This window comes from Dromiciops gliroides, chromosome 5 (assembly GCF_019393635.1).
Source record: "Dromiciops gliroides isolate mDroGli1 chromosome 5, mDroGli1.pri, whole genome shotgun sequence".
NCBI classification, from domain to species: domain Eukaryota; kingdom Metazoa; phylum Chordata; class Mammalia; order Microbiotheria; family Microbiotheriidae; genus Dromiciops; species Dromiciops gliroides.
The window spans coordinates 235,266,274-235,282,750 of NC_057865.1; the positions used below are offsets into that span (position 1 = coordinate 235,266,274).

Sequence of the window (16,477 nt, forward strand, 5' to 3'; positions counted from 1 at the left end):
TAGATCCCTTTTAAAAAGGTTGCTGTCCAGTAAACACCATTTGCTTGGTGAGGGTGTGTCATGAGTTAATATTTCATAACACTCAATATAAATAAATAAGAACATGGAGGAGCAGGATAGCAATGAACATCTTATGTTCAGAGAAGTGACATTTTAGTTTCTTATAGGATCACTGCCCTAGAAAAGATCTCAGTAGGATTGCAGATTGAGAACTGAAAGGGACCCTAAGAGATCACTGAACCCAAACATTTCCTCTTCCCACAAAAAGGAAGCTGAGACCCTAGTGCCTTGTTCAAACTCACACAGTAACAGTTCGAATTCAAACTTAGGTTTTCTGATCCCAAATCCACTTCTCTGAGCTTTTTTTCAAGAGGCTTTGATTAAACTATTTTAAGAACATACTTGTTTATTTTTGTGTATATGTGTGTGAGTATATAACTGTGTGCACATGTGCTCCTTTCCTTCATAACATTCCTTGGTTTCCCAAGATTCAGTATTTTCTTCTGCTAGCTTTCCTGTGAGCTTTTCCATTTCTTGCTTTTTTGGGGGAATGCCCTAGTTTTTTTCAACAATGGTATGTCTGGAATAAGCAGTCTTTGAAAAGTGGTGTGCCAAGGTTATGTCACCCTTCCTTCTGATGCGCTGGGAGTGAGGGTAGGGAATGTGTGCTATATATGGTAGCTTATTGTGAGAGATGGGATGGGGACAAGGATGGCAGCAACCATCTGGCTACATGCCAATAGAGATCTGCCTGTAATATCATTTTGGGCACATGTATGCATATTGCCAGTGCTTAATTTATGTGAATATGACTTCACAGGCTGTAAGCCTGATTAGTAACAAATCAGGGCTGAATTTATTTGGTTGGGAAACTGACTAACTTAGGTCCTGCCACAAAATAAGGGATAACATTTCTGTTACCTATACGCCTATTTAGAGTTCCACTTCTTTTTTTTTTTTTTGCAAAAAAATTCCAGACACATAAAGAAAAGGGGTGATGAGTCACATAATAAATGTGATACTAGAATTATGCCATGTTCCTTTTTAGAGTATTGTCTTTTAGTGTTTAATTATCTGTTTGCTATAAAAACTGGCAGCCTTGGCTGTCTTCTATAATGTAAACAAAACAATATTGTTTAATTCCTTTGCTGCTCATCTCATCTTTAGGAGAAACTTTAAAATGTTCTGTTGGCTTGCTCAGTTTCCAATTCAATGTATTTTGGAAAGTAATATCTTAGAGTTAATTCTCTGCCCCCCCCCCCCCCCCCGCCAAGATGAGTAAGCTTTCCTTTTATTATAAAGCTTTGGAAATAAATGAACGTTCATTTTTTCATTTTGAATTCTAAGTTCCTTGAGAGCAGAGACTGCTTAATTTTTGCTTTTTTTAATCTGCAGGGCTGGACACAGTGTCTGGCATGTTAAATACTTGTAAAATTGTCTTGAAGCTTTGTTCCAGAATGCTTCCTTGCCCTGTCAGTATGGGAGAGATCGTGTCACGTGCAAATAGACTTTAATTCAAATCAAAGATCTTTTTCAATTCTTTAGGTATGTTGTGAGTTCCTCCCTTTTGTTCAGAATTGTACAAATTATGACAACAACAACTATATTCATAGGACCATAGATTTAGAGCCAGAAGAAACCTGAGAGGCCACCTGGTCCAGTGCATCATTTTATTATAATTTTTATTTATTATTATAAATTTTTTTTGTGGGGCAATGGGAAGTGACTTGCCCATGGTCACACAGCTAGTAAGTCTCAAGTGTTCAGATTTGAACTCAGGTCCTCCTGAATCCAGGGCTGGTGCTTTATCCACTGTGCCACCTAGCTGCCCCCAAGCACATCATTTTATAGATGAGAAAAGTGAAGTGATTTGTCCAAGGTCATGCTGGTAGTAAGTAGCAAGCTGGCATTTGAACCCAAGTCCTCCAAGTCCAGATATGGCATTGTGTCATTCCTCTTCTGGATGAGGACTGAGAAGAGGACTTTAGAATTGATGATTAATAGATCATTGTGATTGGTAGCTTTGAAGAGATCAGTTTTGAATAGCATGGTGGAGGAAGAAAGTGAGAATTGGTTGTGGTGGTGGGGAGGGGAGTAGAGAGTTCCAAAGAGATAAAGATATAGAGGCAGCAAATATAGACGATTCTTTCAAAAAATTAGGCAGTGAAAAAGAGGAAAGAGGCCAATAGGGGCAAGCAAAGTTTTTTTTTAAGGAATGAGGAGGCATCAGTATATTTATGGGCAGAGATGAAGGGACAGAAGATGAGAGATAGAGGAAATTATTAATGAAACAAAGGAGATACAAGAATAAAAAAGTAGGCAAGAGGAGAAGAGAGAACAATAATTAGAAGGATTAATTAGGGCAAGGATGAAGTCCATCTCATTCATTGAAACTGGAAAGAAGAAAAACATGGGTGAAGTCAGAGAAGTTTTGAGGCACTGAAGAATTTGCTACTTCTCAAGGTTATCTGCTGAGAGATGTGTGATCTGAAAATGGGGTTATGTGACTAAGGAGAGAGAATGTTTGAAACAACTGCTTCAGTGAGTATGATGGAAGTCAGTGAAAGACATGAGGGACAAGTCAGGAAGAGAGAGAAAGAATTTGTAGCAGCATCGGTCAGCAAGATTTTGTGTCTTCTTCCAGCAAATGTTCAAATGGAGAAGGAAAGTGGTGATTTATCCAAAATTTCAAGATTAGCAAAATGATGGTTTTATCTATAGGGAAACCTTCATTTTCTAGGATAAACGGAGTTATAACTTTAGTGCTATTCTGTGGGCAATGACAAAGCTATATTCCATTTAATTTACAAGAGTTTTAAAATTCTTTGGTAAATGACAGTATTTATTTCTTTAAAATTGAGATTCTGGGAGATTATTCCAGTTTCCAAGTCTCAACTACTGCTACTAAAATGATTGGATCTTTAAAAACATGTTAATAGCTCATATTTATATACAGCACTTTCAGGCTTACACAACACTTTTATCACAACTACCTACCCTGTGATGTAGGTAGTGGAAATATTTTCATCCTATTTTCTAGCTGAGGAAACTGATGAGCAGAGAGGTTAATTAACTTGTTTATAATGATTAATTGACCTGCACCCCGAACTTGGATGTTCTGACTTGAGTCCAGTACTCCATTCACTAAACCTCATTATTGATCAGTGATGTGTTACCTCTGTTTTGCATTTTAGCTAACATTCTCAATACACTGTCATGCTAGTCTGAGAGGTCCTCACAATAACCCTTTGAAATACTTGAGATAAAACAGTATTTTACGTATGAGAACTCTGAGGACTAGAGGTTGCTCCATGCGCCCAAGATCACATAGCTAGCTGGTGTTGAGTAGGTACTAGTTCAGGGTACCTTAATCTCCTCTCCTTTCCCCCTACTCTCAATTGGGGTTAAGTGGCATTCTTCTGTGGCAGTGGTTTTGAATCTGTGAATTTAAATATCTTCTCCTTTGGGAGCCCACTTGATTGATTTTTGGACAAACCCTGTTTTGGAAAACAGGGATAAGGCATATGTCCTTGTCATAGGAAAAGGCCAAACCCTCCTTAAAGGTTCTGGAGCACTCACAATCTCTCTCTCTCTGGCTGGAAGAACAACGCAAAGTGTTTGAGTGTGAAATTTGATGTAGGAACACGAACTTCTCTCCCATCAAGCTGATCCTTTAAAAAGATGTCATTGTTTTACTCTATTTCTGCATCTCAGCTTTCTGCTAACAAAGAAGATGGTGACAAGGAGTTTGGACTACAGAGTGCACTTCACAGTCTGCTGACCATTGTGCGTTACACGGACCAGATTTGGTCTGCTGGTCAGCTGAATAGAGCAGAAATTCGAGCCTGGGCCCGATTTAGGCTTTGAGGTTGCTTACATAAAGGAGTTGTCATTGGGGAGTGCTCTATTTACAAAAGTCAGCCCTTTGCTGAATCGACGCAGTGCCTGGACAAATATAACAACGCGATTTGCTTCGTTTAATACTTCTTTCCCAAACCTCCCCAGAGACCCTCCTCTCCCCAGAGCCCTTCCCCACACTGGGAAGAAGCGCTGAGCTTAGAATTCTTTCTGCTTTGGGCTCAGGTCCGCCTGCGCTCTTCCTAGCTCGCCCACTCTCCGAGGTGCTGGAAGTAGCGACAGAGCCAGGCTGGGCATGTGTTAATCAAGGCACATATGAGCTCATTGAATGAACTGCCTCTCCTCGGCTTGATGGTGCTGCGATTGTGGGCGGGAGCAGCAGCCCTCTCCTCTCTTCCTCTCCCTCCCTCCTTCCCCATCCCCCAGCCCTCTTCCATCCCTCGGCGGTGCTGTCTCTGCACTGCAGATGTCTTCCGGCCTCCGCACGCCAAGCTCCCGCGGCGCCTCCCAGCTCTTCGTCATGGTCTCTAGACCTGCTCTCTTGCCCTGAATCGCCTCTTTATCCCGAGGGGGAGCTCCCGGCATTGCTGAGCCACAGCGGCTCTCTCTCTTCCCCCAGCAAAGGAGCGGCTGCTTGACTTCCTTGTTGCCGGGGCCTGGGCAGTTGCGGGGCGAGCCAGCGGTGGGGAGAGGAGTGAGTGGATGGTAGCCTCCTCGGAGCCCGAGGCGGTTCCCGATGAGGCAGGACAAGCTGACCGGCTCCCTGAGACGAGGTGGGAGATGCCTCAAACGGCAGAGCGGGGGCGGCGTAGGCAACATCCTCAGCAATGTGCTCAAGAAACGGAGCTGTATATCCCGGACCGCACCTCGGCTGCTCTGCACCCTGGAGCCGGGTGAGGATCCTGGACTTCTCGTGCCCCTCACGTGCCCGGGCTCCCCTTTCCTTTCTCGGCTAGAGCCCCGGACACTCCAGTCTCCTCACCTCCCCGCATCCCTTAACACAGCCCAGAAGCCCCAAGCGCTCTCATTGCTGCTCAGACGAGCCTTCTTAGTGGCCCCCACGCTCCCTGGGTTTGAAAGTGGCGCTGCATGATCGAGGGTAGGGTGATGTCTACGGGTCTTTGGCCCTTCCTTCGGCTTCACCGAGAGCCTGGAAGGAAACGAGGAAAGCTGGGCGGGAGTGTTTACGATGGGGCAGCCACGGAGCCACTGAATCCCTGCCTGGGGTGGTGGTGGTGGGGGGGAAGGTGCGGGAAGGTGCGGGGCTTTGCTGGGGCTGGGGGGTAGTGCACAAAAGGCCTGGGCAGGAGTGGCCGGCTAGCCCATCCGCCAGCCTCATGAGCGAGAAAGATGGGCGCTTACCAGAGATAGGGACCCTACTGGGTTGCTGTTTCTGGTCATGCTCCTCCCTGACTGAATGTTGGGCACAGGAACGGTTTCTGCCTCCTCTCTCTCCCCTGCCTGATTACCCTGGGGCTGGGCACGGTTAGTCTCAGTGTAGGCGACAAGGAAGACTGTTGGTTTGTTGCTAAGCTTAGAAACCTGAGCCCCTACTTTGCTCCTGTTTCATGGACACCTGGAGTCCCCAGGGGGCAGGAGTTTGGGGTCCAGGCATCTTGGGAGAAGAAAGAGAGAGGGAGATTAAGGCTCAAGTTTGGTTCTACGGGACAAGTAGGAATAGAATTTTTGGGGAAATGACGGGAATATTTTCCTAAAGCTTCCAGGTGTGTGAGTACCTGATCAGACCGGTCTACCCTCTCCTCCCATTCAGGGAGCTGGTCTGTATGGGCAGAATGTCCTTTATAAGGCGTCTTAGGGAGCTGAACTGGGGTTACATCTCTGCAAAGCCCTTTCCCCAGGCTGGGTGTGTATGTAAACAATGTGCGTACAATGTGTGCTTCCCGGAGATACACAGTCCAGGGTGTAAGAGCTCCTCCTTCTTTAAAACACCCAACCTTCCCTAGACTGAGCTCATGGTAGGTGGTGGGTGGCAGGTGGACACCAGAAGGTGAATTGCTAAGCTCACCTGCCCAGATTTAATAAACTGTTGTTCCTTGAAGCACCTCAGTATGTCTCATCAGAATCCCAGAGAATCGTTGCTTGAGGGCACTTTTCCTATCTGTGGGCGTGTTAAACCCCAAACCAAATATAGAGTGATTTAAACTATATGTCTGAAATACAATAATGGGGGAAAGAGCTCTTTAAAAACTTCCTGGTTTCTTTGTTTCTCTTTCCAAGTATAAGAGTGTGTGAACTTTCCCTTATTTATTCATTAATTTATTTATTCATTCATTCATTTATTTAATTTTAAAACTTTCTTCTTTGATTAAAAGTAAATGTTTTGGTTTTTCTCAGGAGGGAACAGCAGAGATTACCAGGTGAAACACAAATCTTTTCCCCTTTTATTCTTCTAGGAGGGAAAAAGGGCGAAAATGACCTGATTTTGGCACCTGGTGCAGACTGCAAACCATAGCTTCTAAGCTAAACCCTCTCTGACCCATTTTTTTTGGCATGGGAAAAACTGTTTGGGCTTTAATTGTAGTGACTCCTATTCCCTGCCTGATTTCAGCATGAAAAGGAAATCAGCTCTTTTTGCCTTTTTTTTTCTGGCAAAAGTGTCTCTATCTAGCAATGTTTCCGTCGCTTCTCCAAAATATTAAGGACAACATTTGTCGGCAATACCAAAAAGGAATCTGTGTCCCACTGGAGTTAGTAAGAGGAGTGATTTGAGACTATTGTCTTTTTTCATCTTCATTATAAGCAGGGAGACTGGTGAAGTAAATGGGCTGGAACATGCACATCTCCATTCAGCACCTAGGGTTTGGACAGCACCAGTAATGAGCCTTAGAATTCTATTTGGGAAGGATTTGCGGAAGACGGGTTATCCATGCCTTAGGCATAATCAAATTCTAGCCATTCACAATAGATGAGAAGCCACCCAACTAAAACAACAAAATACTTTTTAAAGCAGAAAATTTCACAGTCTCCTTCAGTATAGGATCCATTGAATCCTTTAGAGCTGATCTGTAATCATAGAAACATATGTTGTTTTTTTTTGAGCGGGAAAGCACCTGAGTGAGGCCACTCAGTATAGTTTTCTCATTTTATAGATGTGATAGAGGAGGTTAAACGAGAATTCTAGGGTCACACAGGCAGAAAGGGGAGGCAGTGTTGTATAGTAAAAAGAGCATTGGCTATAGAGACAGAGGGTCTGGGTTCATATCTGTTTCTGCCTCTGACCTGATCTTTGTGCCATTGGACAAATTATTGAGTCTACCAGGGTTTCAGTTTCCTCAATGTACAACGAGGAGGTTGGACTGGATGGTCACTGAAGTCCCTTCTGCTTCTAGATCTATGATCCTATAAGTGGGTTGTGCCCGTGTGTGTGTGTGTGTGTGTGTGTGTGTGTGTGTGTGTGTCTAACATAAGTCTCTTGACTAAATTCAGTGTTCTTCTTATGCAGGACAAGAGTCCTTAACCTTTTTTTTTTGTATCACAGACCTCTTTGGCAATCTGGTGAAGTTTATAAACCCCTTCTCAGGATAATGTTTTTTAAATACATAAAAATAAAACAAGTAGGGGAAAATAATTTTATTGAAAAAGTTATTAAATTAAAGAAAAAGACAAATTCATGGACCCCCAGGTTAAGAACCTCTGCCCTGGCTTATAGCATGATTATCATAGAGGCCTTAAAATAAATGCTAATATAGACGGTTAGATTCTACCTTGAGAAAATCTTAGAAAATCTTAGAGCTTGATGTAAGGAAAAACTTAAAAAAATCAGAGCTATCCAAAATGGAATAGGCTTCCTCAGGGGGTGGGTCATTCCTCCCCATTCAAAGCCTTCAAATAAAGGCTGGACATTTGTGAGGCATATTGTAGAAGGCATTTTTGTTTAGATGTGGGTTGAATTAAACGGCCTCTCAGATCGTTTTCAGCAATATGATTCTCTGATGTATACACACAAATACTCCAAGGCTTTTAGGTAGAACTATAATGAACCTGGGATAAAACTGATGTGTTTTTTTAAAAAAATGTTCACCTACATAAATATTCTTACCTTTTATGCTTAAGGTAGGTCACTGAAGATCTTTAATAAATCAAAAGAGCCATGCCTAGCCACAAACTACTCAAGCCAAGGGGGAAAGTTGTTGAAAAGTTCTTCCTGATATTACATGGCAGTAGCTTAGAAATTCAAACTGTCACCGTTTAATTGGTTTGCAATTTGCCAAAACGAGCATTACTGTTAACATTAAATACATAGATCAATAGATCGTTTTCCATTTTATCTTTAAATTCCCAAATGGAGTGTCTTTTAAAAACTGATTAAAATGCAGCAGCACTAAATTGTTAGCAAATTGATTTTGCATCTAGAAGTAAATGTACTATAAAACAACCTTCAAATTTGATATTTTATATATACATATATATGTATATATACATATATATATATATATATTTTAGTGAGGCAATTGGGGTTAAGTGACTTGCCCAGGGTCACACAGCTAGTAAGTGTTAAGTGTCTGAGGCCGGATTTGAACTCAGGTACTCCTGACTCCAGGGCCAGTGCTCTATCCATTGTGCCACCTAGCTGTCCCGATATTATATTTTAATAAACTTTTCCTTAAGTTGTGTTTGAGAAATTTATTTCAATCACAGTGACATATGCTTTAGTATAGGATTTGCATATTTAAAGTTCTAAACAAATATTAAAAATTTAACCTCTACATCTTCTTCCATTGTATCATCTGTTCCTTGGTTACAGAAACTGAGGTAGAGAGCAATATCAAAGCCCATCCATCAGCTGAAATTTAAATTCATTTTTTTGAGCTTTTTACTTGCAACAATTATCTAATTATTTGAAAAAATAAGGACATAAATGCAGATATTACTTTTTAGAATGTTAGAATAACATGATGTAATGGAACATTTCACAAAGGGGAGAGGATAGTATCATTGTTACAGTTTTTCATAGTTCAGCTAGTTTGTTCATTTGTTCCATGAAAGGCTTTAAAAAATTGTGTAGGTACTTTATACCTGTGAATCCTGTCCTGTTTTAACCATCAAAATTGTTACTCTCTTTTTTTTTTTTTTACTTCTAACACCAGGTACTTTTAGTGGGCATGGATGAGTATAATTTAGACAAAAGTGATAACATTTCTTGTTCATTTGATAATTAATCTGTAGCATGAGCTTAATTTCTGTTTGAGATCTTTTCAATGAGCTCTGACATCTCCTTCCATAAATAATATAAAGCATGTATTTTTTTTTCTAGGGGTTGACACGAAGTTGAAGTTCACTCTTGAGCCATCTTTAGGTCAAAATGGTTTTCAGCAGGTAATATTGTAAGATATTTCCAAAGTATGATGACCTTATTTTCAGAGTATCTGAAGCTATATGCAGGGGCATCTCAAAATTAGACTATTACATAGACAGTTAGACTACTTACATATACGAGTCCTAAAAGTCTTGTGCAGTTTCAAGCTTTAATTATTTTATTGTACTAAGAATTTTGAGACACTCTGTTTATATATATACAAATATATCCCAAAAGTCTTAGTACAGTTTTAAGCATTTGTGTTCTCTCTATGTCTCTGTCTGTCTTCTTTTTCTCTATCACTCTTTCTGTTTCTGTGTCATTTCTGTCTGTCTGTCTTTCTATATCTATCTATCTATCTATCTATCTATCTATCTATCTATCTATGGCAGCATTTCAGTTTTTCAGTAAAGTTAAAATGGCCAGATGAAAATATACATAGACAAATTTTATGTTTATAAATTTTTCTATCATTATGTCCTTCTTATAAATGACCAGTTGTGAAGTTCTTCACTGATAAAACAGAAGACAATATATTTCCTTGAATATAACATAAACACACACATATCTATATATACATATATACATTTCTATGGTGAATCCATTTTGATGTTCTTCCAATCTTCCCTGTTTCTAGTGGTATGATGCTCTCAAGGCTGTAGCTAGACTTTCAACTGGGATACCAAAGGAATGGAGGAGAAAGGTAGGTAGAGGGTTTAAAAATATTATCACTATGTTGCCTTTTTGAAGTGAATTTCAAAATTCCTAGGATTTCCAAAAGTAAATTCTAGCCTGGCAGCTTAAAACTTTCTCTTTTGCATATCCATGCTAATCTGGGTTTTGATAGTAATAATTGAAAAGGTTCTTTAGGAACTTAAAAAAACCCCTCAAAACAAATTCATTTATTGGAACAGCGCCATAAAAATGATGATAACAAAACATTTCTCCTATTAGCCTGCTATACACCCTGTCATAAATACACACAGAATTTGCAGGAAGAGCAGACACAATGTAAATATGCTGGCAATGAGATATACACATGGCCAAGACAACTCATGCTCCTAGCACTGAAAAGCCCTTGATGTCCTTTTTCTTTTTTTTTGGTATTCTCATTTCAATTCCCAACTGCCAGGGCTAACTCTCTTTTGAGAGTTATAACTGGCTCCTTTCTCTGCTGCCAGAAGACATGTGCTTCAGAGCTGCCTTAACTAACACTTTTGGAACATTTTCCATTGGGCAATCCATGATCTCATTGATGTGGATGTTTCTTTTACCTGTGCAAACCTCAGTCCCATGTTTGGCTTTTCTTCCTGGTTGATTCTTTTTCTTGTCCTTCCATAAATCCTCAAAGGGAATCTATATATCACCCTGCAAGCCTTCCTCTGGGTCTTTTAATATTCTGTGGATATCAGTGTAACATTTGGATTATTCATTTATCATCCTTCTCTTTCATGATATGACTGGCTTACCTCCTTTTCCAACCTTGCATGTCCTTGATGATGCCATTCATGCTCCTTCTTGCATATATCATTACTGGTAATTTGTTGTTGCCAGTTCATACTCAGCATGTGTGGAGGATTAGCTTGATATAAATTCACCTTTAGGGGCAGCTAGATGGCACAGTGGTTAAAACACCGGCCCTGAATTCAGGAGTACCTGAGTTCAAATCCGGCCTCAGACACTTGACACTTACTAGCTGTGTGACCCTGGGCAAGTCACTTAACCCCCATTGCCTGCAAAAAAAAAAATGACCTTTAATTTGAACATGTAGAAGAGTTTTCCCTGAAAGGAATAACCATGAAAATGGTATATGGAGAACAATAAAAAATTTCAATTGCTCAGCTAGTCTCTGGGGGAAAATCTAGTATTTTCTTTCAGCTGTTGATTATGAAACTTTCTGTCAGGAGATAGTGGTGAGGACATTGTAGATAAGACTATGGATTTAGAACATGAGTTCTAGCCCTGGTACTACTTCTAAACTCACTTTGCCCTCTGGACATTGCTTACACATTATCATTCTCAGTGTCCTTATCTGTGATGAGGGTCTTGTAATAAGGTTCCTTCCAACTTTGATGTTCTGTGATTTTAGCTATATGTATATACATATGTGTGTTATATGCCAAACAAAGGAAACTTTCCATTTATGTTAGACTCACCTCTCTGAGAATGAATCCCCAGCACCTGCTCTTGGATTCAGTGACGCTGGCCTCCTTTTGTTGTTCCCCCAAAAGACTTTCCATCTCCCGGCTCTAGGCTTCTCTCTAACTGTCCCCTCGGCCTGGAATGCTCTCTCTCCTTATTTCTGTCAGCTGACTTCCCTAGTTTCCTTAAAGACCCAAATAAAATCCCATCTTCTACAAGAAGCCTTTCCCAATACCTCTTATTTTAATGCCTTCCTTCTTTTAATTATTTCCTGTTATCCTACATATTAGCTTGTTTGTAACACATTTGCTTACTTCTTTTCTAACCCATAATATGGTGAGCTCTTTGAAGGCAGAAACTTTTGCCTTTTTTTTGTATCCCCATCACTTAACACAATGCCTGGAACATAGCACTTAATAAATATTTATTGACTGAATGCCTAACCCAAATTTAGATGGTAATTTAGGGCTAGGTAAAACCAAATGAAGTATTTACATACTTTGAAAGAGTTCTGATAATGCAGGTTTCAAGTTACATCTCACCCACCTAAGTAGGGTAAACAAAATGATGAATCTAGTAGAAAGTCCTTGTATGATATTCAGGATTTAAAGTAGAAACTGCATATTTTACTTGGGTGTATTGCATTTTTCTAGGTTTGGTTGACCTTGGCAGACCACTACTTGCATAGTATAGCCATTGATTGGGATAAAACCATGCGATTCACTTTCAATGAAAGAAGTAACCCTGATGACGATTCCATGGGAATTCAGATAGTAAAGGTAATTGTCTTAACATGTGGCTCTCTTTCCTAAATAGTACTAGCAAAATACTTCACTGAACCCTTTGTCTGAACAGATTCATTGACATTATGGGGTGACTGCCTCTGATTTTTGCTCTCGTTTCATGAATTGCTCCTTCATTTCTGTGTAGTCTAAAGATGTCTCTTATGCAAAACACTGGCTATACCTAGCCTTTGAAAATGCTACTATTAATAGGAAGTTCTTATGGATTATCACCAACTTGTAGTGAAATTATTTTTTTCTGGAGAGGAGCATAGGTTGTTTGATAATTCTTTATCCCCACAATGTGTTCACCAAGTGGATTTTTGACTGATTGGGAAATCCAGCATTGGCAGTTTCGAAAGCGGAGTTATTTTAAAGTGATGTGGCTTTCATTAGATTATTTTTACTTTTAAAAAGTTTGAAGTATGATGATAAATTTAATTATTAGAATATTAGATTTAAATGGGGGTTCTGAGATAAGTGTTCAGGCCACTGTATTTGTCTGGACAAGTTAGCATCGTTGGAACAGTTGACTTCAGATTTGGTTTAATGTTCCCCTGATTATGACAGGCAGGACCAGCTGGAAGATTGTGGTTGAGTAGATCAGCACAAATCCAACTACACATTCAATATTTAAAAAGATTCAAGTATATTTTCTTCAGGGGTAATTAGGTGGTGCATGGATAGAGTGATGAACCTGTAGGTAGGCAGACTGGAGTTATACTTACTAGCTGTGTGACCCTGGAGAAGCCACTTAACTCTGTTTGCCTCAGTTTCCTTATATGTAAAATGAGATGGAGAAGGAAATGGCAAAGCACTCCAGTATATTTGTCAAGAAAACTCCAAATAGGGTCATGAAGAGTTGGACACAACTGAAATGAGTGTACTACAAAAAAAATTTTCTTCCTATAAGGAGTGGGCCAAAAGCATAATCTTCAAATATGAAGGGCAAAACACTATCATTGTAAGAATTAGGTAGTCTTTGAATTCAAAGTTACGTTGGAATTAATATTAATGTTTTTGTTTGGGTCTTTTGGCTCTAGAAGTTGAATAGATCTTTGATACACACACACATACACATATGTATATATATGCTTTCTCATAAGTAGGCAGTACCAGTGGAAATAAATCTACCACTCTCTGACTTACATTTATTGGCACACTTATGTCTAGAGGAATATTTGTTCTGTGTCAGACAGAATCCTAAATTAATCATTGATGGCATTTACATTGAATTGTGTGATTAAAAAAGAACCATATAAATTATGCATGATTCAACTGTGCTTTGAAGCCAGAAAGCTTGCAGGACAGAGAGAAGCTTCTTTCTTTTTGCTTGACTTATAATACGTATTACTAATTTTACAAAAGAGCACTGGTGCTAGAATATATGCATACAAGTGTCTCAGTTCCTGAATAATTTCCCCAAAATAGTCTCTACATAGTAACAATCATAGATATTACCTATATTAAAAATTAAAAGTGAAGCAAATATTTCTTCCACTGATGCTCAAGTGATAGTAAACATAATGTCCTTTTCTCCCCAAGAGCATCTAACATGGACTTTCTTTTTCCACTTTATTATGTTTTTTAAAAATTGCTTATTTGGAGGGCTACTACCTAACTTTAGTATAAATTTAGTAGAAAGGAAAAAATGTTACTATTTATACTATCCAAAAAAACATTTGTCCAAAGCAGAGCAGTAAAAGTATATGGATCAATATCTATATCAAAGCTTACCTCCCCGGCTTTCAGCCTGGATAGCCTCCTTTTATAGTCTTTGTTCAGAAAGCAACAGCTCTTATAGAGTTGGGACTTAATATCATAGCTACTACTACCACCACCACCATCACCACCACAACCACCAGCAGCAGCAGCCAGTCAACTGCCAGTTATGGGCAAGATAAGCCCTAGAGCCCTAGTCATGGCAATAGTCCTCAGATCTTTGGTCTTGTTTCCAGTCCAGTCTTCTGCCATTATTTAAGGAAGCAACTTTTGTGGATACTGACCCAGCAACTGACTATGTAGGTGCTCCTGCTCCCATCAATCAATCAATCAATCAACAAAATTTTTTAAAGCTCCTGCTATATGTACTTACCTTGGTTTTTTTTTTAGTGAGGCAATTGGGGTTAAGTGACTTGCCCAAGGTCACACAGCTAGTAAGTGTTAAGTGTCTGAGGCCAGATTTGAACTCAGGTACTCCTGATTCCTGGGCCGGTGCTCTATCCACTGTGTCACCTAGCTGCCCCTGTACTTACCTTGTAAGTCAGTATATGCGCTATCAAAGTAACAGAAAGAAAAGTTCTTGCCCCCAAAGTCCTTGGCCCTGTCACATACTTCAACATTAGAAACAGATAGGGTTTTCTGTACATTGCTATCTACTCTGATGCTATACTGTGAGGGTCACAGGGCCTTTCTGTTTGACTTGCAGTGTAAGCCTTCTGTATATTATTGTCTCTTCCTGTTAGAATATGAGCTCCTTGATAACATAGCATCATCTTGGTTTTCTGTTTGTATGTCGACTATTTAGCAAAGTGCTTTGCACACATTAAGGCTTAACAAATGTTTTTCATTCATTCATTCATTCATTCATTCATTCATTCATTCATTCATTCATTCATTCATTCATTATTCTAATGTTTGTAATAGTAATACTGTAGGAAGGGAGCCAGAAGCCTGAAGGCCCTTTGAGTTGGGACATATAAGAAGAAGGAGAAGCCAATACTGGTAATTTAGGCCTGAAACCATAGGAATCTCATCCTTTGCCTGCTTGAGCAGCAGTTGGACACAGCGTTAGCTCCCATAGATCACTGTGAAAGAACACAGAATGAGGTAGTACATGCCTCTGAACACTCAAAATCACAGCTGGAGACAAGGATAGCTCAGTTACTCTTGGTTCTAGCCTATTTCTGCTATTGCTGAGTTAATATGAGGGTTTGAAACAGATATGCTTCAAGTGAATTTAAAAAATCAAATCTACAGGTAGCAATCATGATCTCAGACAAACTAACAGTAAAAATAGGTCTTGGTAGAAGAGAAAATATATTATGCATAAAGGCATCATGAATAATTAAGTAGTATCATATATAATAAACATAAACCAAATGGCAGACCACTTGCATATTTGGAGGAAAACTTAATTGAATTAAAGGAAGAAACAGACAGCAAAATTACTGAAGATGTCAGTGTGCCTTATTCAGAATAAAACAAATCCAACAACAATAACAACAACAAAACAAGACACAAATGAATAGAATTTTAGAAAAGTTGTTTATGATAGATCTCCGAAAATAAATTGGAACAGAAGGAAGTATGTGTATTTGATAGCTATCCATAACACTTTTATAAAAAGTGACCTGATGCTAGGGTATGAAATCCCCATAAACAAATGCAGAAAAAAGAAATGTTAAATACCTCCTTTACTGACACCCCAACAAAATTAAATCAATAAAGGGCATTTGAAGAGAAGATTCAAGTTTAAATTAAGACTAAATGATTTACTATTTTTTTGTGGGGTAATCAGGGTTAAGTGACTTGCCCAGGGTCACACAGCTAGTAAGTTCCAGATTTGAACTCAGGTCCTCCTGAATCCAGGGCCAGTACTTTACCCACTCTTACACCTAGCTACACCCTAAATGATTTACTACTAAACATGGTACATGCAAAGGAATAAATCACAGAAAAAATGGATAATTTCATCGAAGAAAATGATGTGCCCAGTTGTGTAGATTTGGCTTGCTTAAATATACTTATTGGTTCCAAGGGAGCCTTTTATTTGGTGGTGATGAAGGAAGAAATAGAGGCAGAGAGAAGAGTAATGGAGGGATAATGATAGTGATGGCCAACATTCCCCTAAACTTCCTGCCCCCCAAACCTCAGAAGAAAAGAACATCAATGAATAATTTAAAAAATAAACAGGGAGGGCAGCTAGGTGGCACAGTGGATAAAGCATTGGCCCTGGATTCAGGAGGACCTGAGTTCAAATCTGGCCTCAGACACTTGACCCTTACTAACTGTATGATCCTGGCAAGTCACTTAACCCTATGGCCCCGCCTGAAAAAAAAATAAACAGGAAGACAAGGTGGTTAAGAAGGGGACACAGATAAGTAGGGCAGTGTAGCTACTATCATATTAAATTTATTACATACTTAAAAATAAAACCAAGCTGTACTTAAGCAAGCATCATGATTTTATATTCAGTTCTCTAGTTCTGTTCTTTGTAATGGAAATGTTCATATTTGTTAAGATCAGTCAAGCTCAAAACTTTTTAATTATGGAAAAAAATCACCAATTATAATAGATAGAAATTCATGTATAAATATATATTCCAAAAGAAATAAGATTATGCCTGAATGAAATCAGACTTTAAAAGCAGAATAGA

At 39.4% G+C, this 16,477-nt stretch overlaps 1 protein-coding gene across 1 annotated transcript in view; it reads left to right on the plus strand.

Moving 5' to 3' along the window:
• TBC1D30 (TBC1 domain family member 30) overlaps positions 1–16,477 on the plus strand; it is a 133,168-nt gene that overhangs the window by 62,016 nt on the left and 54,675 nt on the right. Inside the window, 3 exon segments of the mRNA XM_043967463.1 lie at positions 9,134–9,195; positions 9,813–9,878; positions 11,971–12,096. Of these exon segments, the coding sequence (XP_043823398.1) occupies positions 9,134–9,195; positions 9,813–9,878; positions 11,971–12,096 (254 nt within the window).